This window comes from Rana temporaria, chromosome 4 (assembly GCF_905171775.1).
Source record: "Rana temporaria chromosome 4, aRanTem1.1, whole genome shotgun sequence".
Classification (NCBI taxonomy): domain Eukaryota; kingdom Metazoa; phylum Chordata; class Amphibia; order Anura; family Ranidae; genus Rana; species Rana temporaria.
The window spans coordinates 179,039,863-179,064,700 of record NC_053492.1 but is presented as its reverse complement, the minus strand read 5'-3'; the positions used below and the strand labels follow the sequence as shown (position 1 = coordinate 179,064,700).

Genomic DNA, 24,838 nt, shown 5'->3' with positions numbered 1-24,838 from the left:
GGGGCACTAGCTCCTCTCAAAAACATGAGTTTGTTGGTGGGGGGGGGGGGGGTTCTGCCTGTAGAAGCATATGCCTGAAAACGCCTGAAAAAGCTATAGTGTGCATGGACACATTGGCTAACATGAAGGGACATTTCGAGGCAGAAAAAAATAAGAGCTCAAAAGCCTGTAGGAGTACTTTTTTGAGCTTCAGCCGTTTTGCTTTAGATGACAAAACGCTCAGATGTGAACAGGGGCTATTGAAATTAATGGGATTTGTCTTGTTGGGTGTTTTTAGAGCAGAGGATTACAGCAGAGAAATGCCCAAAACGCCTAGGAATGAACAGAGGCTCAGGGTCACATCTGATTGTAATTTTTTGAAAAGGGATGCCTATTACATTTTAAATAGGAGACAGTTGGTATCGTACAGTTGCTAATATTGACACAAACATGCATAAAATTTCATTTAAAACTGCCCACATACTACCTTGTTGGAATTAAAAAAATATATATATAAAAAAAAAAAAACCTTAACCCTTACTATAGATCTGGACTACATAAATATATTATTGATGCTCCCTGGGAGACTATTTTATTCTAAACGTAACTGCTCCACATTAAAGAATATAGAGTACATGCAATGGATGGTGTAATGTAATTCCTTGCTGCTGATTGGGTGACTGAATCATGATCCCTCTCTGCAAGTACACAATGTTAGAATGACCTGCTGATCCTTGAAATTATCTTAAAGTGATTGTAAACCCCATTCATAAAATCTGACCTAGGCACATATATATGTAGAGTTTACTCATCTCTCTCCAAAGCTCTAAGTGCCATTTCTCTTTGGTGCTTCGCTCCTCTGTTATCAGCAGAGTCACTTTTGACATGTTCTCTGACACATGAGATAACAGCAGTTGAAAATTTGTGTTGAGGAGGGAACTTAGAGGGAGATAAGCAGGGAGCTTATCTATTCATATTACAGCTCTGCATGTTCCTTCGTTCCTCTGTGGAGGGGGGGTGCCTTTCCTCCAATCAGCTCTCATACGGTGTGAGCTCAGACTCCCCACCCACTGCTGAAAGAGGAAGAAAGATTTCTAACACGATCTGCACTTTCCAAAGAGTGTAGAAAAAAAAAGACAGCAGATACAGCAGAAAACGTATGCAGGGATATTTATTTAATCTCTGTGTAGCATCTGAGGCTGTTCACTTTACTGGGTATATGTGAGGGTTTACATCCACTTTAATGCTTATTCATGTGGAAGAGCTGTCTATTAACAGGCATGACCACATATGACAGAAGACTCCACTTGCTCCGTTGGATGTTACTACTGAGCAAAGTATAACAAATAAATGCATAATTCTTAATAAATTTGTACTGGGTTGTAAGTAGTGCATTCTACGCAGCCTGTAGGCTTCCTTTAATGAAATAGGATTTAACTTCTCTGCAGCTATATTAAGCTCAGCAAGCAGCAGGCCACTCGGATGTGGTTTGCTGAGTTTCACGCACAGTGTTCATAGTAATAGTCATGTACAGCAGTCTGGAAGTCTGTTGAGGTCCCAGGAGATCAGTAAATAGAATCGTTTTGTAACGACAAGTTTAAATAAGCTCAGTTTTGCTAATACGGATGGACATGAATTTGGTTAACTTGTATGAATTAATAATAACTGTGGCATGTAATCACGCAATTATTTGACTAGAATTTACTACAGCACAATGCCCCAAATGACCAAGACCAGCTGCTTTCAGTGTCTGCAAGAAAGTGTTATGTTTACATCTTTCATTTCCTTCACTATTGGATGTCAGGACTTGTGAAGAACCCAGATGAATTAGGCATGTGCTAGAACAGCTAATATTGCTTTTAAACTATACCAGCTTATTCATCCCAAGCTGTATACAGAGGAACCTTGATTTATGAGTAACGCGGTTAACGAGTGTTTTGAAAGACGAGCAACTTTTTTTTTTTATTCTGACTCGGTTTGCGAGTGTTGTCTCGCAAAAACAATTAGGATTCAAGCCAATTAAGTGTGCAGTACCACATTTGGGATGTCGGTGACACTCAGAACGGTTCGGAGCCATTTGGAAATACTCGGAATCACTTGGAAACACTCAGAAATATTTTGTTCCCGAGGCTTTCCGGGGGTTTTCGAGTTCAGCCAAGCTGTCCCCGAGTATTTCCGAGGCTCTCTGGTGCCCCCACATGTGGCCACATGTGGTATTGCATGCAATAGAAGTAATTTTTTGTCAATGTACAAAAAATGTAAAAATGTTGTATAAGTGAATAAGCTGCTGCTGCTGCATAAATCTTAATGTAAAAAATAAATTTAAATAAGTGCGGGGACGGGGGGGGGATTATTTTGACGACCGCCATTTTGTTAATAAGCGGTGGGGGGGGTGCTGTCGGCCGCAAATCTTGCCAAACTCTGCATATATTTTTTTTTATAACCGGGGGGGGGGGGGAGGGGGGGTGATGACGGCCACAAGTCTTGCCAAACTGTAATCAACTATTAGGAATGCAGAGCCTTAACTCACTCTTGCAGGTATTTTTTTTTCTTAAAGGGACACATTTTTTTTCTTTACTGCCAGGGGGGGGGGGGGCGGCACCCGAGCACCCCTTATGGACGGGCCGCCACTGGTACAATACCTTTGTCTGAATCCATGGTCCATATACTGTATGTATTCTGATCACATGTGCAGCAAGGAAGTTAGAAGGGTGCCACTGCTGACCTCCTGAAAATGCTAGTTGCTTAGATATAATTGACTTTATTAGATTCTGAGCCACTGCCCTAGAAAAAGCATATAGCAAGTAAAATCAAAACTACTGATAGTTAAAGTACTAAATCCATTGGATCAATATGAAGACCAGGCAAATTGGGATTTGTAGCCTAATTTTATTTTGCATCATTTGACAGTGTTATCACCAGGACTGGATCTTCTAGATCTAAGTGAACCAATTATCCCAACCCAGAGTAAAGGGAAAAAGTCGGAACCTGCACTGAAAGGGGAATCTTCCAAAGGACAATCCATTAAAAAGAAAGTGGATGAAACAGACCTCATCAAATCTGAAGCTGAGAGAAGCACAAAAACTGTCAGAATTCCAGAAAAATCATCTTTGGATTTAGGTAATGTTTGCATTGCTATTTACTTAGAAATTATTCATAGATATTCAAATTATTTCTGTGGTTATTTTCTAACTTATCTCCATGTTTTTGGGCTTTTCGCAGCTTATTTGTAGTTAATCAGGTCGTGCGTTTGCTTGATCTCGTGACCTAACTTAAAAAAAAAATACTACCACCATTTGGTGCTTGGCACTCTTAATTTACAGCAGAACTTCACCCTAAAAAGAAAGGGCCTGATCCACAAAAGCCGTCCGTAACTTAAATTATCCTATTTAAGTTACACCGCCGCAAAATCTCTACCTAAGTGCCTGATCCACAAAGCACTTACCTAGAAATTTTGAGCGGTGTAACTTAAATCCGTCCGGCGCAAGGCGTGCCTAATCTAATGGGGCGAGTCCCATTTAAATTAGGCGCGCTCCCGCGCCGGACGTACTGTGCATGCTCCCGACGTTATTTTCCCGACGTGCTTTGCGCGGATTTACGTTGCATTCAGAAAGTGCAGCGTGGCTCACACATGCTCAGTGGGAAGCCAGCTGTGAAGCCACAAGGAGTCACAGCCAGCTTCCCACAGTTAACATTCTGGCTCTGGGGGGCAAAAGACCAGAGAAGAACTAACCAAGGTGAGGACAGTGCTGGATTCCAGGATGGGTAAGTGTCCTTTTAATAAAAGTCAGGCAGCTACAGTATTTGTAGCTGCCGACGTTTATTTTATTTTCAAACAGGGGGAAGAACCTCTTTAAGGACCAGATCCTGAAAAGTTATCCAATTTCCTAGCACTATTCATAAAAAATAAATTAAAAAATGCACACAAATATATAAACACAATTGATAAGAAATAAAACATAACATCTTGAGTAAGGGCAGATGGTTCATGTAGCCTTTGTACAGACAAAAAAATGGGGCAACAGCACAATTTGCAAAGATTTTCAATTGCACAAATACTGTGCTCAGTACATATGGGCACCAATGCCAAGGGTGCCATAACCAGAAAGGGCATTTTGGACCAAAAAGGTCAGCATTGTATGGTAACTAACAGATGCAACTAAAAGCCATCATTCGTTGTAGCTTCTTTTTTTTTTTTTAAATTCTTTATTTTGTTAACAGCAATCCTAACAACATTAAGCACTAATACACAGTCACATGTCAATATTTCAAATTACAGTTTACATCCACTTCTCTGATTATTACATTCTTTACACCTATCCTCTTTACCACTGGTTATCCCTTAATTCTGAACAGCTCAACTATCACTCTATATTATTAGCACAAAAACATTTTACCTTCTGTCCGACTGAGCCCCCCCCCCCCCATTCTCAGCCACACCCTTCTTATCCTATGCTGTTTAAATATAAATAAAAACAAAAGCAGAGAGAAAAGAAAAGAAAAGGAAAAAAAAAAAAAAAAAAAACAACAAAAAAAAAAAAAACCCCCCCCCCTCCCACTGTGGTCCGGTCCCCCCTCCCCCCCCCCCCTTGCACCCCCTTATGGATTCTGTTTCTTATATTCCTCATATGGTGACCATACTTCCTGATATTTCCCTTCCTGTTCTTTTAATATCATAGTCAGATTTTCCATTTGTTGAATCTCCGTTATTCTCCCTATCCATTGCATTTTTGTTGGAGCTACTGTACTTTTCCAAAGACTCGGGATGCATGCTTTTGCTGCCGTAAGTAAATGTCTCATCAAAGAATTTTTGTATTTTTCATTGGATAACGGGATGTCATGCAAAAGGAACACTGACGGTTTTTCTACAAGAGCCACATCTGTGATTTTTTTTACTGTTTCAGCCACCATCTTCCAAAAATCTCGCACTCCAGAACACTCCCAAAAAATATGTAAAATGGTACCTTCTGCATTTTGACACCGCCAGCATTGATTAGACACTTGAGGAAACATCTTATTCAATACTGCCGGAGTTCTATACCACCTGGTTAAGATCTTGTACCCTCCCTCCTGATATTTAGTTGCCATCGAGGCTTTATGGGTAAATAGCAGTATTTTCTTTTTCTGTAGCTCCGAGAAAGTCATTCCTAGGTCCCTCTCCCATGCTTTTAAAAAAGCCAATTCTTGTGGAGCTCCTAGATCTACCACCATCGCGTACATAGCAGAAAGTAAGTGCCTCATAGGCTCTCCCTTTAAACATATCTTTTCAAAGTCAGATAACATTCGTAATTCTGCCATATGTTGCGTGGCTACCCGTATATATGCTTTGAGTTGTATTAACCTGAAACTGTCCAAGTTTTCCGAGAACTCACTTTCGATCTCCTCCCGAGTCATTACATAATTATTCCTTGAAAAATGAACCATCCTACTAATTCCCCTCTGCCTTACCTCTTTGAACCGTTGGTCTACCAATCCTGGCTCAAAACTTGGTGTCCCCAAAATTGGGGTCATAGGACTTGGGTGTACCGACATCTTTGTTTTCTTGAATACTTTTTTACTGACCTGGATTGTAGCTCCTATCGTGGGATGTCCCTTCACCTCCTTTGGTATCACCCCCTCCTCTATCCACACTATTCCCTCCAAGGGTATATCAGTTATATTTTGCTCCATCTGTATCCATGGTTTTTCCTTATCCGCTATACACCATTCTACCACTCTCATTAAATGTGCTGCTACATAGTAGCTTTCCGGGTCCGGAAGTCCCACCCCTCCTCTTTCTTTAGGTAGAGTCAGCACCGTTCTGCGTACTCTCGGGGTTTTCCCTGCCCAGATAAATCTCACAAACCTAGAACTGATATCTCTCAAAAATCCGGCCGGTAACTTAATGGGTAGAGTCTGGAATAGGTATAACAATCTGGGCATCACATTCATTTTAATGATATTTATTCTTCCAAACCACGTGAATACCTCTTTATCCCACCTTACAAAGTCCAATTTTATTTGCCGGATTAAGGGTGCAAAATTGAGTTCGAAAACTTGGCTCAGCTTGTTTGGTATTTTGGTCCCTAAATAACTTATGTATGAATCCGTCCACCTAAATCCAAAATTCCCCACTAATTGCTGTTTCAGTTTCTCGCTCAGTTCCACACCCATTGCCTCGGACTTGCCATAATTTACTTTAAAATTAGATAGCTCTCCGTATTTGCGTAATTCTTGTAGCAATACTGGTAGAGATATTCCTGGCGAAGTTATAAAAAATAGCAAGTCGTCCGCATAGGCCGCTACTTTATGTTCTCTTCCTTTTGTTACCAAACCCCTAACATCTGTATTAGCCCGAATTGTCCTCAACAATGGTTCTACCGTAAGAACAAATATGATAGGGGAGAGTGGACATCCCTGCCGTGTCCCATTACTAATTGAAAAAGGTTTAGACATCATATCATTTACTTTGACTCTTGCCCTAGGGCATGTATATAAACTCTTAATCCAATTTAACATCCCCTCTCTCAACCCTATATGTTGCAACACCACTCTCAGGAATGTCCAGTCTACCCTATCAAATGCCTTTTCAGCATCGGCAGATATAATCACTAACGGCTTCTTTTGAACATGCGCTGTATGAATCGCTCCTACTACCCTTTGGGTATTCTCCCTCCCCTCTCTACCAGGAGTAAACCCCACCTGATCTGGGTGTATAATTGCTGGAATATATCCTAATAATCTGTTGGCCAAGATTTTTGTCAGGATCTTAAGGTCAACGTTCAATAGTGAAATTGGCCGATAACTGGCACAATTAGTTGGATCTTTGCCCTCCTTAGGGAGTAGTGTAATATGAGCCATCAATGTCTCTTCTCGCATCTCCTGCCCTTCCCTTATTGAATTAAAGGCCGTCAAAAATGTTGATGCCAATTTCTCCGAGAACGTCTTATAATAAAGCAGTGTATACCCGTCGGGACCAGGCGCTTTACCTGGCTTCATTACTTGTATGGCTTCTAAAAATTCCTCCATAGTAATTGGCCCATCAATCCCTCCTGCTTCCTCTTCCGACAGCCCGGGCAGCCCTGATGCCTCTACATACTCTTTTGCCTGATGTTCTCGGTTAGACCTCCTTACTACTTCCTGTTGCCCTTCTATTTTATACAATTTGGTATAATACTCTCTGAATACTTCTGCTATATCCTTAGTAGATTTCACCAAAATGTCTCCCTGTGTTTTTATCTGTTCAATATGGTTCCTAGCCCGAGTTTCTCTTAAGGCGTTTGCCAGCATTCTACTAGGTTTATTTCCGTATTCATAATACGCCCGTCTACATCGTGTTAGTTTTGCTTTGGCTCTATCCATCAATAACCCATTTAATTCCTCTCGTAGCCTCATAAGTTTTTCTTCTACTTGCTGGGTTTGTGATTTCTTATGTGCCAGTTCTAATACCCCAATCTCTTTCAACAATGTCTCCATTTTAGCACCTAGAACACGTTTCCTATGGGCCCCTAATGCTATCAACATACCTCTGATATAGCATTTGTGAGCTTCCCAACTACATAATGGTGATATTTCTTCTGACTCATTGATAGTAAAAAAAAACTCTAGTTCCTGCTTAATTTTGTGTTCATACTCGGGTTCCCTTATGAGTGTCTCATTCATCCTCCAATTCCATTCCTTCGGACTTGCCTCGCCCAATTCCATAGTACAACTCATTGGAGCATGATCTGACAATGTGAATGGGCCTATTGAGGCTTCCACTATGCATGTTATTGCATTCTGAGATGTAAAAATATAGTCGATTCTAGTATACGTTTTGTGATTTGCAGAAAAAAAAGTATAATCTCTCTCATACGCGTTTAACGTTCTCCAGGTATCTATCATCTGTAAGTCTTGCAATAATCTTTTCGCCCTCCGAAGTTTGGAATAGGACAAGTGAGACACTCCCTTTGAGACATCTAAGGTGGGATCCAATGCAATATTCAGATCCCCACCCAGTATGACAATTCCCTCTTTGTTTTGGTGAACCAAATCCATATATGTTTCTAGAGCAGTTATTTGATCCTCATTAGGTAAGTACATATTGACCAGAGTGACCTTTTGTTCATACAAGACTCCATTTATAATAAGAAGGCGCCCTGACTCATCTTGAGTTATCTTAGATTCTTTCCATGGCACCTGGTTAGACATCATAATTGCTACACCGTTAGCTTTTGATGTTTGGGATGCGCTATGATACACCTACGGTTCCCTAGTCTAGGAATTTTGTCATTTCTAAAATGTGTCTCTTGTAGAAAAATAATTTGAGATTTTAATCTACCTAACTCCGCCAATAATCTAGTGCGTTTTTCCGGACTATTTAGCCCTTTCACATTGTACGAAGTAAAGATACACTTCGTCATCTTTCCTACCCTAATTTCTCCCCAGACGGCCCTGTGGAGGGATAAGGGATAAGACCGGACCACAGGGAGATAAAAAAAAAAAAAAAGAAAAAAAAACAACTTAAACCTCAAAAAAAAAAAAAAAAAAAAAATAAATAAATTATAATAAAAAAAGACAATAAATAAATTAATATTACAAGTTCCTTAGGGTCTGGTTAGATCCTCCAGTACCCTGCGTGTTATACTCTCAAGGCAGTTGTAGGCACTATGCCCTGGCAACTCTGCCTACTACTTGCCTACTATAAGAAACCTCAAAAAAAAAAAAAAGAAAAAAAAGGCACAAACAAGAAAAAGAGAGAGAAAAAGAAAAAAAAAAAAAAGTCTTAAACGTCTCCGACTTCCCTCCACTTGGAGGAGAGACGTTGAAATAGGGGGGAATAAATAAACACAGCAGCGATCTGAGCCTTCCTATCCACCCCTTGCACCCACTTTTTACCCGCTTCTTATTACCTTAACATCACCTTTTGATCCCTTCCCTTGAGCCCCCTTCACTCCCACTGCTTATTCCCAACAATGCTGTTTGAAAGATATGACCGTTAAACTTAGACTCTTATGGAACCCCAAAAAATAAAAAAAATAAAAATAAAAGAACCCCTAACCCTGCTATCCTTCCTGCCACCTTGGGGGTGTCCCTTACTAGTAGTACCTTTTAAGAGTAGCCCTCCTCTCCCAGGGGAAGCTAAAAAAACAAAAAAAAAAAAAACAAACCTTAATATGCCTCCCTTTTACTCCCCTTATTCCCCCCTCTCCTTCCCCCCTCCCTCCCCCCCTTTATCTTAATTAAATTCCTCCCCTCTTTATATTAATAATTCCCCCCCTTCATCAAGTGTTACCCTTCCTTTATAGCCTAGTGCTCTAGTGATCCAACAAACCTGTGTACTACCCCTTACAACCTACCCCCCCTCCCCCCTATTACCAGTCCTTTACCCCAAAAAAAAAAAAAAAAAAAAAAAAAAAAACAGGTACCCCTATACCAACATTGATATTTATATATACCAACTCCCCTACCATTCATACACATAACTCATAACACAAGTATAACCTCAGTGCCAACATAATATCAGCTCAACCCTGCCGATATATATACACACATATTACTTACAATATTCTGGGACCCCTATTGTCCGTGAAAACATTATCTGTGCAAAATATTGTGAATTCCCCCCCCCCTCCCTACCCCCCCCCAAACATAAAAAAAAAAATGAATATACCCCAAGACATATACACCCTCACAATCACCCATACTCCCCTCCCCCCGGGATCTAGGGGCAACACTCTACTATGAATTGTTCCACTGTAACTACTTATGTACCATGCTATTATATGTTACCCATACCAAGAAGGAAAAAACTACCCCAGCAGTTGATCCTGCCCCCTATAGACCCACCCCCAATATCACAAAAAAAAAAAAAAAAAAAAACAGTACATTTCCAGTACTTCACAAAAAAAAAAAAAAAAAAAATTATGGGAAACCTTCTACTTCAACTCTTCTGAGTCCTAATTCCAGATACCTGCTTTCCCTTATATTTTTTAACCATATTAGATACTCTTATCAATTGTATATATTTTACCTACCCCACAACAAAAGGAGAGGAAGAAAGCCAAAAAATTAAATTAAAAAAAATAAATAAATAAATTCCTCTTCTCCCTTCCCTTTCCTTCCAGGTCATATGCTGATTGACTCTTTTTATACATTTTTGTACATTTCCCCCTCTCCCTTTCCCCCCCTAAAAAAAAACCAAAAACAAAAAGGGTGGGGGGGTTACTTCCCCTTATGCCTTCAACCAGGTTTAATACAAATGGAAACATTCTACTTCGACTCTTCTAAATCCTAACTCCAGATTAGTGTTTTCCCTTGTATTTTCACCCATATTAGATAGTCTTGTCACTTATATATCTTTTACCTGCACCCAAAAAAAAAAAAAAAAAAAAAAATGATTGCAGTTCCGTCTTAAATCAGTCTTAATTTTCTTTTCTTTTCTTTTCTTCTCTTCCCCCTTCACTCCAGCCTAACTCCATTCCTTTTTCCTTTAGTCCAATTATCTTCTTCTAGAAAAAAAATTCTCCTGCTGCTGGCAAATCTGTCCAATTAGGGATCTCGATAGGCTCCAACTTCAACCACCTAAACAGTTCTGGGAGTTGGCCAGGATCTCTCAAATTATAGCTTTGACCATCCTTCTTTATGATTACCGCGAGTGGGTACCCCCATCTATATGTCGCCCCTTTATTCAATAAGTACTCCAATAGGGGCTTTAATATACGTCTCCTCATTTTCGTGTATTTACACAGATCCGGGTATATCTGAATCTCGCTCTCCAAATACTTTACTGAACCTTCTTGCCATGCAGCCCTGAGTATATCCTCTTTAACCCTAAAAAAGTGTATTCTGCACAGGACATCTCTGGGCTTAGTGTGTGCAGGGTTACGAGTCGTGGGCACTTTGTGTACTCTATCCAGCTCTATAGGCGAGTTTAGGGGGAGTTTTAATAGTTGGTTAAAAATAGCCATAACAGTTTCTTTTAGTGCCACCCCTTCTACCTCCTCCGGAATACCTTTTATCCGAACATTATTCCTTCTACTTCTGTTCTCAAATTCCTCTGACTGTAATTGCAAAAATATCATCCGTTGATGTTGGACATGAACCTTTTCCTCTAACAATTCTATGCGGTTATCTGACAAATTTTGTTTCTGTTCCACGTTGTGCACTTTAAGATCTACTGTCTCAATTTTATTCTGAACTTCCAAAATCTCTTCTCTTAATGATCCAGTTATACTGGTCATTAACTGATGTATATCATCCTTAGTGGGGAGAGCCTGAATTAATTGTTTGAGCTGAAAAATATCCTGCTCTATCCCCTTATCTTGTATCATAGATATTGTATGAGAACATACCTGTACCTCTTCTTTGTTTCTATCAGCCATTGGGAGCTCCTTTTCTTTCTCTGGCTCCTCCGACCGCATAACTATTTCACCCTGTGGGCCTGGGATAACTGGATCCTGAGTACCCCCCTGCTGCGCAGCTTCAAGGTATGGCTCCTGTATAAGGACTAAACCTCCGCTACTATCAGTCGCTTGTTTAAGGTCCTTTTTTACCGTTAAGTACCTCGTTATGTAGGAATGTGATGGCGTGGATGGGACTCCAGGGTTTCTCCCCCGCCTCGACATGGGACACACCAATAAATCAGTTTAATAGCTCAGTTTGCTGGGGGCTCTCAGACCAGCTTACCTCCCGCTCTCAGCCGTTTCCCTTCACCAGCAGCTGCACGTGCAAAATGTCCATTCATCTGCGGCACACACCTCCGCTCTGCTTCGCTTCCACTGCTAACACGCTCCTCCTTTCTACTACTGCCCACTACACCACAGATGCTACAGACGCTTTACACAGCCTGCTTCAACTGGCCCCCCTTTCTCTCCTCCTCTCTGTACTCCGGAGGTTTATGCTATTAAACAGCAGGGTTCCACTGGCTCCGTATGGCTCTCTCTGTTCCGCCTGTCCGATCAGCTGTTCTGTGTAGCTCTGTGTCTCTTAGCCGCGGGACATAAGATTTCTTCCAGCCACGGTCTATGCTCTTAGGCAGCGGGTTCCACTAGCTCAAAAGGCTCTCTCTATTCCGCCTGTCAGAAAATCAGCTGTTCAGCGTGAGTCTGTGTCTCTTAGCCGCCAGACTGATGCTTTCTTTTACCTCCGGCTTACATCTCTTTTCAGCTTATCAGTCTGTCAGATGTTCAGCGGGGATCTATGTCTCTTAACCGCGGGGTTAAAAGTTTCTTTCAGTCGGTCTACTGATGGGTGCACAGTGATATAGATTAGGCTCCGATCTCCAGCAGTCTCACGCCGCCATGTCTACACCACTCCCCCCTAGAAACGGAAGTCCTATCGATTTCCCGTTGTAGCTTCTAACTGTGACTATTATCTATTTTATTATATATACTCGTGTAGCGCTCACCCCCGAAGGAGCCGCTGATTAGTTTGGGATTGGCGTATTAAGTTGCCCTCTTAATTTTTGTCTAGGGGTGATACTTGTGAGTGTGGATAAAAAGTGAGTGTCAAATAAGTTTCCAATGCTTTATTTCAAGGCCCAACACGGCCAACATCAACATGGCACACAACAGAGAAAGGTTGATGAGCATAGAGAGAACTTTAGTATCAGGCCTTGGATATGAAGGAGAGCAAGCCTGCTCTCAGCAATAATCTAACTCAACTCGTCGCCACTCCAGCTAGAGTGGGTAAAGTGCCCCTGGACAGATGGTTGCCACGGGCCTGGCAGCCGGAGTGTCACTTGCAAATCACTGGGAGGAACAGGCCCCTGCCACAGGCTTAAAGATTTGACTGCTAATTAAAATGTTGTGCATATTCTTCTTTGCTTTTTTATTAATTTCCCTTTCCAACTAATCCACTATCCTCAGATAAAAGTATCTCAAATAGCGCATGATTATTATTTAAACCTGACACTTCCCTTTGAAGTAAAGTTTGCATTTGCACATTGCTTTTTTTATTAGGTGTCCCTATGATGAAGAATCATTACTTAATTGATGATAAACTCAGGGGTAAACATTTCTGCCGGATGAATGCAATCTATGAACAGAATAAAAACAGACCACATGCTCACCTTCCAATGTTTCAACGGCCAAGAGCGTGGCTGCCGTATGAGCAGCTGCCTTTATTTTTAGCATACAAGCACAAAATGCATTTTCATTGGTTCACAATTAAACAGAAACACCCACCAATCCTCAATACCACCCACTGATTACTCCCATTCAGTCTCTTTTTACACTATTCAGAGTTCCTTCAATAATCCCAAAGCAAGGATTTCCTTCATCGTGTCTGAGTGCGGAGGAGGGGAAGACAGGAAATGGCCAACTTCCTCTTGAAAATCCACGTGACATAAACGTTCTCTCATTAAAGCAGACCAGTTTACATAGAATTTATTTTGGGGTCTGTAAAGACAGGAGCATGGGGGGAAGGGTATTTCCTTTGAAAAGTCCAGGAATGCAGGGGAGTGAATAGAGACACACATGTAATGGAGGATAGCAGGATCTGTTCTTGTATAATGCTGGATTCATAACTTTAGGACAAAATCGGAAGAACCATCTCAAGGAAAATATACACTTCATTTCAGTGGTTCTAATCATAACACAATAAAATATTCATTTTATTTCATATCTAACACAGTCCATCACAGCCCCCCCTTGAAATGAATATTTTATCAGTTCACTCTCTTTGTTATTTCTTAACAGACAAGGACGGTAATGGAGGACATGGTCAATATAACAAAACATTATCATAACCAATATAAACAGAGACAAAATTGCTATACTTGAGCACAAATGTGTTATCACCCAAAATATTGTCCGCAGGTGACATTCTAAATGCCCCCCCTTGTTCACCTAATATCCTGTATAAGGCCATAATTTTATACAAAGTCATTTGTGAAGTGGCCTCTAGGTGTTCAGTAATATACTGGAATGCATCCTTGTTTATAGTTAACAAACCTCTATTGACCATTGCAACCATAATTTATCCAATCTACATTTACATTACTAAGTTAAATTTCAAAAAGAAGCATCCGTTCCCACCAAATTACTATATTTCCCTTCATTAGCATTTTAATTTTATATTGGGCTCTGTCCTAAATATTTTATTTCCTAAAGGAACTTTATTTATTACATTACACTAGTTTTCAGGACTGATCATGCAGCATGAATATTCTTGTCGCATGTCTGTTTAAACAAACATAGCAGCCTTTGGTTCAGTCTTAAAGATTCACTGTATCTCATAGGGATCCTTCTACAAAACACAACTTCCCTCTCTGACTGAACACCTTCGTCACTCCAAAACCTGGAAGATGACCCTTTAATCCATAAATATAGCTGTATCATACCGCATCATCTATCCATATTGTATTTTTATTTTTAAACTATTTTAACTGACCTTTCTTAAGCTATGCAGATTAACACCATATTTCATTCTCTTTAAAATGACACCCTCAAAGTAAGGTATTCTTCAAACCAAATGGTGCAAAAACCCACAGTTTAGTAACATATGAGAGAAAGAAAGAATGAGAGAGAAAGAAAGAAAGAAAGAAAGAAAGAAAGAAAGAAAGAAAGAAAGAAAGAAAGATATTTTATTAATAAGGGCTTTCTTTCAGATCTTCTAATGATTGTGTATAAATTACCTTTTATTATTAAAGAAAGATTTACCCTCATAATACGCTTCCATAGTTTACTTAACATAAACTCTGATATCTATTTATTTTTCCCTTCAAACTAGGCAAAGTTGAGGATGTTTACACTGGGTGTCTGATTTCAACGCTAGCACTGATACAGTGTGTCAGACCATGTAATCTGATCTCCAGCATCTTCTTAGGGAAAATCACTTAAACAAGCTCTTAAGAGGAAACATCTGTTCCCCCCCCCCATGCTTGGAGCATATTGTACAAGTTTTAGACCATATACAATCCAATCGAATTGCATCGTTTTTCTCATTTTTAACTCTTTTTCAAAAATTTTAAAACATATTTGGTTTGTACATCTGCCAAAAATCATGTACACCACATTATAACATGACATTCCTTAACTTCCAATAGCGACAAAAGATCGCTTAGAGGACAAATCTCATGAAATCCACTGACCAGTCCCTGCGCATGAACCGACCATTGTTTTCTTTCGATAATGTCACTCATAATCTATATTTTATCCGAAATGTCACTTTATAATAACTTTTAACACTTGTTTATTTTTTTAATTTTATTTTTACAATTTTTATAATAATATTTTTTATAAAGTTTTTTAGATTGAACATAACTTTCATATTTTAATATTTTTCCTGGGGAACCTTATAATAAACCAAACCCAAGTTTAGAATCTGTTGTAAACATTGCTCAAACCTCTACTTATTAATTCTTACAACCAGATCTGTAGGATTTCAGTTAAATATAAAATACCATGTTGTTTACCATTGACTGAATTGTATACAATTCTTCACACAATCTCAATCAACAATTTTCCCATTAAACCTTTGTTCTAATCCCATGTTTATGCTTTGACATGTCATAATACATTTTCAGTTGTTGGGGTAAATATATTCATAAACATTTACAGGCAGAATTAAACTTAATTATCTCATTAGAGAACTTCTTTACACTCTGACATTAATTAACTAATTACCCCATATAACCGGGACCCCCCTTTGAGATATTCCAACCCACAAACCCCAGTGGTCACAATCCCATGTATTTGAAAAAAGATATATAATTTCATTCAGATTTGTGGGCACAGTCCATCATATCACTCATCTCCAGAGAATATTTTCGAAGGGACCTCTTAATCCTCACCCAGGGGATATTGGTAATTATCGGTACCTACATCAGGAATGCGAGAAAAAACTTGTACACGAATATTAGTTACCTATTTTCAAAAGCGGTCACATAATCATAGCTCATAACAATCTAATCTAGAGACTGTCTCAAACAAGATTTCAGAAAGGGATAATGTATTGAATGCTCCCCCCTTGGGGCCACTTACCCACTTAACCCTGAGGATGGCATGGCACAGCATGTGGAATAAAACCATTTAAATGTACTATGTAAAATGTTCTACTGTTCCAATGTGATACCCAGAATCTCCTCATCCCTCATTTGTGACTTGTGAACACAGCTTCTGTAGTCATGAACGCCAGGATTTACACACTCTCTCTACCGCTTTTGGGCACCCCATGAGGTCAAGGCATTGAGGTCGGGGCACACATGACAGTGGGTACATGAGCGGATTCCACCTCCAGGTAGGTCTGCCACTCCCATCTACATCATTCTCCTCTCTTACGTGTCTGTCCAGCGAAGTGGCATTGTAGTTACCCCCCCCTGGACAGACTAAGGAGGGCATGAAGAAGAAGGCCCGTGGGCCGGAGGGCACAGAATCCAGTATGGGCAGCGGGCAGCGGGTACGAGGCGACACCATATGCGTTCAGAACGAGGCAAAGCCTTCAGCAGGGAAGAGCATCCGGGCAGGCCCATGCTTCCTCCAGCCGGGCATACAGTTGGGCAGAACGTGAGGGGAAGGAAGGGGCACGGCCTCAAGCAGTCGGGCGGGGCCCATGCTTCCAGCAGGCATCGTGGGCAGAACATGAGGGAAATTAAGACAATAACAGGCCCTGGGTATCACATTACAACAACCAAACTGGCAAAAAGCCCTCTATGTATCAAGTCAAAATACAGTGCATGGCATCGTCAGTGTAAGTGTAAGTGGGCAACCCAGATGGGACAGGTCCCCACAGAACACGCATTCAATCTATCCGATTAAAAGGATAAAAAACGGGACGAAATAATTCACCTAAATTAATTCTCTGTAGAAGATTTTAACTGTAAAATAAAGACTTAACAATTGCTTATTATGTGCATCAAATGTCTGTTCCATATTTTTTAAACCTCAGGAGAAATATCCCATTATTTTCTGATTACCGTTTATTAATTGCGACAAAGCAACTGAAATCGTAGACTCTAACGGACATAGACAGTGCAATATCCCAAGTCAACCTTTTGTTAAAAAAAAACTCTGTGTTACAAAAAAAACTGTCTCCTAGGTTGTCGTCCCTGGGGGGGGGAGAGAGGGGGGCTATCCTCCAACTTGCAAATGTGGCAGAGCTCACGGCGGGCAGGATGCGGGGGTCCGGACCTCCCACATTCCTCACACACCCAGTTCTATCCCCCCACCAGGGAGGGGGCAGGAGTATATATTATATCAGGGAGGCATCCCAGAAGTATATAAAAAAAACCAGCAAAAATAACAATAAGCCCCATTGTACACATAGATTCGGATATAAAAATAGTCTGCGTTATCCCAAAAACCTCAAAGGTCTGTGAATCAAAAAGATACATCAGCAGCTGCTGAGAACACCAGACCCATGTGTTTTGTTTAAAAAAACTATCTCACTATGTTTTTCTGTTTTTCTGAAATCAATAAAGGCAAGTTACCATTATCTATCAAAGAAACAGAAACACAAAAAAAAAAACTGTCAGCTACACTCTCGGCTGTTATCACACAGCCAGCTTACGCTGCAAAGGAGGGGGGGGAGGGTAGGGGCCATCACTGCCTGCGTTACTCCAGCAGAGAAATCTGAAACTCCAAAAAAAAAGTCTGCTGGAGAGGGGAGGGGGGGGGGGAAGGTAAAAAAATTGGCTGCAGAGCATGTGTGCTCGTCTCCCATTTAAAGTGGGCTGCTAACAGCCCTCAGAACAAGAATGCATGTAAAAAAAAACGCACGGACAGACAATAAAACAACACAAAACACACAAAATACACGGCTCTTTCAGCCCCTAATTCTTAACCCCTAACCCCAAAAATGTAACCCCAATTTAGCTTAATCCCATAAAGTTTAACCACTAACCCCAAAAATGTAAAACCCTCAGTGCCCCCCCAAAAGAAGGCAAAACGAACCCCAATCTTCTAATTTCGACTAGAGAGATTTGGTACACATATGGCACAAGCCATATGCATAGCAAACCCATAAAGATCCAACTTCCTTAGTGGCTATCTTTATTCCGTTTTGACTAAAGAGATTTGGTATACATATGGCACAAGCCATATGTATAGCAAACCCATAAAGATCCAACTTCCTTAGTGGCTATCTTTATTCCGTTTCGACTACCCAAGCCACCACCTTGAACTAACTTCAGTCAAGGAAAAACTCAGTCCGCTCGTCTTAGCGACTATCGAACCCCCAAATCCTCTTCTTTCAGACCAGACATATTGACATGTGCATACTACCTCACTTAACGAAACACCAGTAAATCACTGATGCTTATAATAGGAAGGAGCCCGGGACAGACATGCACACATAAACATCTCCACCCCAAGACACGCTTACCATGCGTCACCGGCTCAGGACCCCTGAAAGAAAAATACTGTCCGCCACCACCTACAGACATAGACCCCTGAAACAGTCACATTCAAACTAACACAACACTTAAACATAAAAACACAGGTATCAACCCGGCAGACGGGACAAAGGGTTACAAGCGTTGCTCAAGAAATCTCGTCTTTGATTTGAGGAAGCGCAAAACGCCTGCACCGAAGTGTAGGTGAGCAGCCCGTCTCCACCCGCACAGACGCGTTGCATTTCCCAAATAAAGCAAAGAACCGATGTTGGGCGCCAATTGATGAAGAATCATTACTTAATTGATGATAAACTCAGGGGTAAACATTTCTGCCGGATGAATGCAATCTATGAACAGAATAAAAACAGACCACATGCTCACCTTCCAATGTTTCAACGGCCAAGAGCGTGGCTGCCGTATGAGCAGCTGCCTTTATTTTTAGCATACAAGCACAAAATGCATTTTCATTGGTTCACAATTAAACAGAAACACCCACCAATCCTCAATACCACCCACTGATTACTCCCATTCAGTCTCTTTTTACACTATTCAGAGTTCCTTCAATAATCCCAAAGCAAGGATTTCCTTCATCGTGTCTGAGTGCGGAGGAGGGGAAGACAGGAAATGGCCAACTTCCTCTTGAAAATCCACGTGACATAAACGTTCTCTCATTAAAGCAGACCAGTTTACATAGAATTTCTTTTGGGGTCTGTAAAGACAGGAGCATGGGGGGAAGGGTATTTCCTTTGAAAAGTCCAGGAATGCAGGGGAGTGAATAGAGACACACATGTAATGGAGGATAGCAGGATCTGTTCTTGTATAATGCTGGATTCATAACTTTAGGACAAAATCGGAAGAACCATCTCAAGGAAAATATACACTTCATTTCAGTGGTTCTAATCATAACACAATAAAATATTCATTTTATTTCATATCTAACACAGTCCATCACACCTAGAAGCACCTGAACCTAGGGCATTCAGTATATAATATCAGCTTTCAGCTTCGAATTCGGAGCTCTAAGACACACTCCATATAAAACATACCTTTCTAAGTGGTCAGTCAGAAGTGCTATAATATACTAAAGCCAGCCATAGACAGATTGATATTCGGCTGGTTTAGCAGGCCATCTATGGGCCATCTATGGGCAGGTTGTTTGTACTGAAGTCAATCTATCAATCAAATAGCCTGTCGAGTTGTTTTTTTTGGTCACTTTTTTGTGTGGTCAAGTGGATATAGCTAACAATGATCATTGTACTACTGTATTCTGATGGCAGGGACACCTCCCACTGTCAGAATACAATATCACAGTGGGAGGAATCCCCCTATTTCCCCTCACTTCCTGTCCCATAGCCAAAACAGGAAGTGTGAGGAAATCTTTTGAAAGTGATGGATTCCCTGGTTATCAATTATTGTACCATTGGAAGATTTCCCCTCTATGCCTCTTCTGGTCACAACCCAAAATTTGTAATATTCTTCCACATTCACTTTCAATGATAATGGTCACCAGGACAAACCAAGGTGGTGAAACTTCCTAACGGGGATACAGGCAGCACTAGAAACCTGACTTTAAGAAACAAACACAATCCCCTGCAAGGCAATGTCATAATGCGCTAGTATGCATCGCATACTAGCACATTATGAGAGACTTACCTCAAAACTAAGCCCTTTAGCGCAGCTCTGTCACCGCTGAGAGGGCTTCCTTCCGGGTTTGTGGCCTCCAGTTACATGAATGGCCAGGGACGCGATGATGTCACTCCCATGCATGTGTGTGGGAGCCGCCGGTTACGGCACATGCTCTGAAGGCCTGGCAATGTATGCCGGACCTTCAGAGCACAAGCGCCAGTGACCTCACCAGCAATATCTTCTAAACAGTGCCTTAAAGGCGTACCTATAGGTATAAGTGATATAACAGAGTTTACATCCACTTTAGGTATGTTTTCTCAGTTCCTCTCCGCTATACTAATCTTCGAATAACTGTCTTGGCTGACTAAGCTACGGCAAATGAGGATTCTGTCAACTGCACCTACTTGCCAATAGGAAAACTGCAATGTTCAGCTTTAGCTCTAAAGCCAGTTGTGCAATATTTGCATCATGTTATACAGTTAGGGCCTGATTTACTATGCTCTGTGCGCTGCGCTGGTTCATGCGTTAATTAGTACTCCGGGTGGAGGCTTAATTGGGCGCATGAACCAGCGTAGCAGCCGGCGCATTGAAACTAATATGTAAAGCCGCGCCGAACTCCCTATAGAAGTCTATGGGAGAAATCAAAAGTGTTCATTTTAAAGGCTAATCTGCAAGTTTTGTCCTAAAAAGTGTTTGGGGACCTCAGTCCTGCCCCAGGGAACATGTATCAATGCTTTTTTTATTTTTTAAAACGGCCGTTTTTTCGGGAGCAGTGAAATTAATAATTCTTAAAGTGAAACAATAAAAGTGAAATATTCCTTTAAATTTCGTACCTAGGGGGGGTGTAATGTCAGCATGTGAAATAGCGCATTTTTCCCGCACTTAGAACTCCCCCTGCACAAAGTGACATTCTGAAGGAAAAAAGTCATTTAAAAATTCACACGCGGCTATAATGAATTGTCGGCTCTGACAATTCTAAAGGGATTCATTCATAAAACAAACAAAAAAATGTGTAGGGGTTCCCCCAAATTAAATTACCAGGCCCTTCAGGTCTGGAATGGATATTAAGGGGAACCCCGCCGTAAAAACCAAAAAAAAAAAAGACGTGCGGTTCCCGGCAAATATCCATTCCAGACCCTTCAGGTCTGGTGTGGATTTTAAGGGGAACTCCACCCCAAATTGAAAAAAAAATGGCGTGGAGTCCCCCTAAAAATCCACACCAGACCCTTATCCGAGCACGTTGACCTGGCCGGCCGCAGAAAAGAGGGGGGGACAGAGTGCGGCCCCCCCCCTCTCCTGAACCGCACCAGGCCACATGCCCTCAACATGGGGAGGATGTCCCCATGTTGATGGGGACAAGGGTCTCATCCCCACAACCCTTGCCCGGTGGTTGTGGGGGTATGCGGGCGGGAGGTTTATCAGAATCTGGAAGACCCCTTTAACAAAGGGGACCCCCAGATCCTGACCCCCCCCCTGTGTGAAATGGTAATGGGGTACATTGTACCTCTACCATTTCACCCCAAAAAAAATGTCAAAGTGATAAAAATGACAGTAGCCGGTTTTTGACAAATCTTTTAATAAAATCTTCTTTTCTTCTTTCCTTCGGGTTTCTTCCGCTGCTTCTTTCTTCTAGTCCACATCTTGCCCGACGTCTTCTTCTATCTTCTCCGTCCGTCCTTCCGCCTTCTGGTCCCGCATCTTGCCCGTTGTCTTCTCCGTCCGCCTCCTCGTCCGCATCTTGGGTCTTCTGCGGTCTTCTTCTCGGTCCGCCGCCTTCTCGTCCCCTGCGTTTGAATTTGATTTGGCCGCCGTTTTCCCGCTCCTGGGACCCGCCCCCCTCTGACGCCACAAGTAAACTCCTTAGAAGGTCATGTGCGTCAGAGGGGGGCGGGGTCGCAGAGCGTCACACAGCGGGGGAATTCAATTTCAATCGCGCCGCCCGGAGAAGAAGTTCCCGCCGTGTCACACTCATGTGACCCCGCCCCCCTCTGACGCCACAAGTAAACTCCTTAGAAGGTCATGTGCGTCAGAGGGGGGCGGGGTCACATGAGTGTGACACGGCGGGAACTTCTTCTCCGGGCGGCGCGATTGAAATTGAATTCCCCCGCTGTGTGACGCTCTGCGACCCCGCCCCCCTCTGACGCACATGACCTTCTAAGGAGTTTACTTGTGGCGTCAGAGGGGGGCGGGTCCCAGGAGCGGGAAAACGGCGGCCAAATCAAATTCAAACGCAGGGGACGAGAAGGCGGCGGACCGAGAAGAAGACCGCAGAAGACCCAAGATGCGGACGAGGAGGCGGACGGAGAAGACAACGGGCAAGATGCGGGACCAGAAGGCGGAAGGACGGACGGAGAAGATAGAAGAAGACGTCGGGCAAGATGTGGACTAGAAGAAAGAAGCAGCGGAAGAAACCCGAAGGAAAGAAGAAAAGAAGATTTTATTAAAAGATTTGTCAAAAACCGGCTACTGTCTTTTTTTTTCACTTTGACATTTTTTTTGGGGTGAAATGGTAGAGGTACAATGTACCCCATTACCATTTCACACAGGGGGGGGGTCAGGATCTGGGGGTCCCCTTTGTTAAAGGGGTCTTCCAGATTCTGATAAACCTCCCGCCCGCATACCCCCACAACCACCGGGCAAGGGTTGTGGGGATGAGACCCTTGTCCCCATCAACATGGGGACATCCTCCCCATGTTGAGGGCATGTGGCCTGGTGCGGTTCAGGAGAGGGGGGGGGGCCGCACTCTGTCCCCCCCTCTTTTCTGCGGCCGGCCAGGTCAACGTGCTCGGATAAGGGTCTGGTGTGGATTTTTAGGGGGACTCCACGCCATTTTTTTTTCAATTTGGGGTGGAGTTCCCCTTAAAATCCACACCAGACCTGAAGGGTCTGGAATGGATATTTGCCGGGAACCGCACGTCTTTTTTTTTGGGGGTTTTTACGGCGGGGTTCCCCTTAATATCCATTCCAGACCTGAAGGGCCTGGTAATTTAATTTGGAGGGACCCCCTTTTTTTTTTTTTTTTTTTATGAGCAATGACTCTATTCTTTATAGCCATGAGTACTTTAACCACTTGCCCACCGGGTTAATTCTGGCACTTCTCTCCTTCATGTGAAAATCACAATTTTTTGGCTAGAAAATTAATCAGAACCCCCAAACATTATATATTTTTTTTTAGCAGACATCCTAGGGAATAAAATGGCAGTCATTGCAATACTTTTTGTCACACCGTATTTGCGCAGCGGTCTTACAAGCGCACTTTTTTTGGATAAAAATCACTTTTTTGAATTAAAAAATAAGACAACAATACATTTTGCCCAATTTTTTTCTATATTGTGAAAGATAATGTTACGCCGAGTAAAATGATACCCAACATGTCACGCTTAAAAATTGCGCCCGCTCGTGGCATGGCGTCAAACTTTTACCCTTTAAAAATCTCGATAGGCGACGTTTAAAAAATTCTACAGGTTGCATTTTTTGAGTTGCAGAGTAGGTCTAGGGCTAGAATTATTGCTCTCACTCTAACGATCGCGGCGATACCTCACTTGTGTGGTTTGAATACTGTTTTCATATGCGGGCGCTACTCGCATATGCGTTTGCTTCTGTGCGCGAGCTCGTCGCGACGGGGCGCTTTAAAAAAATTTTTTGGGGTTTTCTTATTTATTTTTATTTAGTTTTATAATGTTTTACACTGAAATAAAAAAATAAAAAAAAATGATCAGTTTTCTTCCTATTACAAGGAATGTAAACATCCCTTGTAATAGGACTAGTGTGTGACAGGTCCTCTTTATGGAGAGAGGCGGGGTCAATAAGGCTGGAAAGCATGGTATTGAAAAAAAAAAAAAAAGATCTCATGCTTTCAGCTGCAATCATGTTCGTTCACCACAGTGGTGTAGTGTATAGCACTTTGACCTAGCAGCAAAAGAGTCGTTGGTTCGAATCCCGCCCGTGACAGCATCTGCATGGAGTTTGCATGTTCTCCCTGTGCCTGCGTGGGTTTCCTCCCACAATATAAAAACACGCTGTAAATCGGTTCCGGTCTAAATAAGCCCTAATATGCAGTAGTATATTAAGGTTTGGTTCTGCCCTAGGCCTGACTACATATCTGCACCTCCTAATAGAAAAATGACCCACCCCTTCCTGTCAAGGTCACACCCTGTTTTTGTATAACCCCGCCCAGTAATTTTCAGGGGACCCACACACTAGTTCTGGGGGGGCACTGGATTCCCTTAACCACTTCCATACCAGGCACTTACGCACCTTCCCGCCCAAGCCAATTTTCAGCTTTCAACACTGTCGCACTTTGAATGGCAATTGCGCGGTCATACAACACTGTACCCAAACAAAATTGGCGTCCTTTTTTCCCCACAAATAGAGCTTTCTTTTGTTGTTATTTGATCACCTCTGCGTTTTTTTTTTTTGCGCAACAACTAAAAAAAGACTGCAAATTTTGAAACAAAAAAACCTTTTTCTTTTTTTAGGTTAATTTTTTTGTAAATAAGTTTTTCTCTTTCAATTACGGGCACTGATATGGCGGCACTGATGGGCACCGATGAGATGGCACTGATGGACATCGATGAGGTAGTACTGACGGCACAGATGAGGTGGCATTGATTGGCGGCGCTGCTATGCGGCACTGATGGGCACTCATAGGCGGCACTGATGGGCACTCATGGGCGGCACAGATGGGCGGCACTTATGGGTGGCACTGATGGATACTTATGGGCGGCACTTATGGGTGGCACTGATGGATACTTATGGGTGGCACAGGTGGGCACTGATAGGTGGGCACTGTGCATGGATGGGCACTGTGGGGTGGCACTGATTTTCCCAGTCAGTGCCCATTTGTGGGCACTGATTGGCATCTTTTTTCTTATTTTTTAATGCTTTTTGTTTTTTTGTTCTATATTTTTTTTGTTTTTGCACACCCTGGTGGTCCAGGGT

The 24,838-nt window shown here is 42.0% G+C and overlaps 1 protein-coding gene across 1 annotated transcript in view; it reads left to right on the top strand.

The window, feature by feature from the left end:
* PEX5L (peroxisomal biogenesis factor 5 like) overlaps nucleotides 1–24,838 on the top strand; it is a 184,639-nt gene that overhangs the window by 79,031 nt on the left and 80,770 nt on the right. Inside the window, exon 4 of the mRNA XM_040349430.1 lies at nucleotides 2,890–3,099. Within this exon, the coding sequence (XP_040205364.1) occupies nucleotides 2,890–3,099 (210 nt within the window). The remainder of the gene's footprint in view (nucleotides 1–2,889; nucleotides 3,100–24,838) is intronic.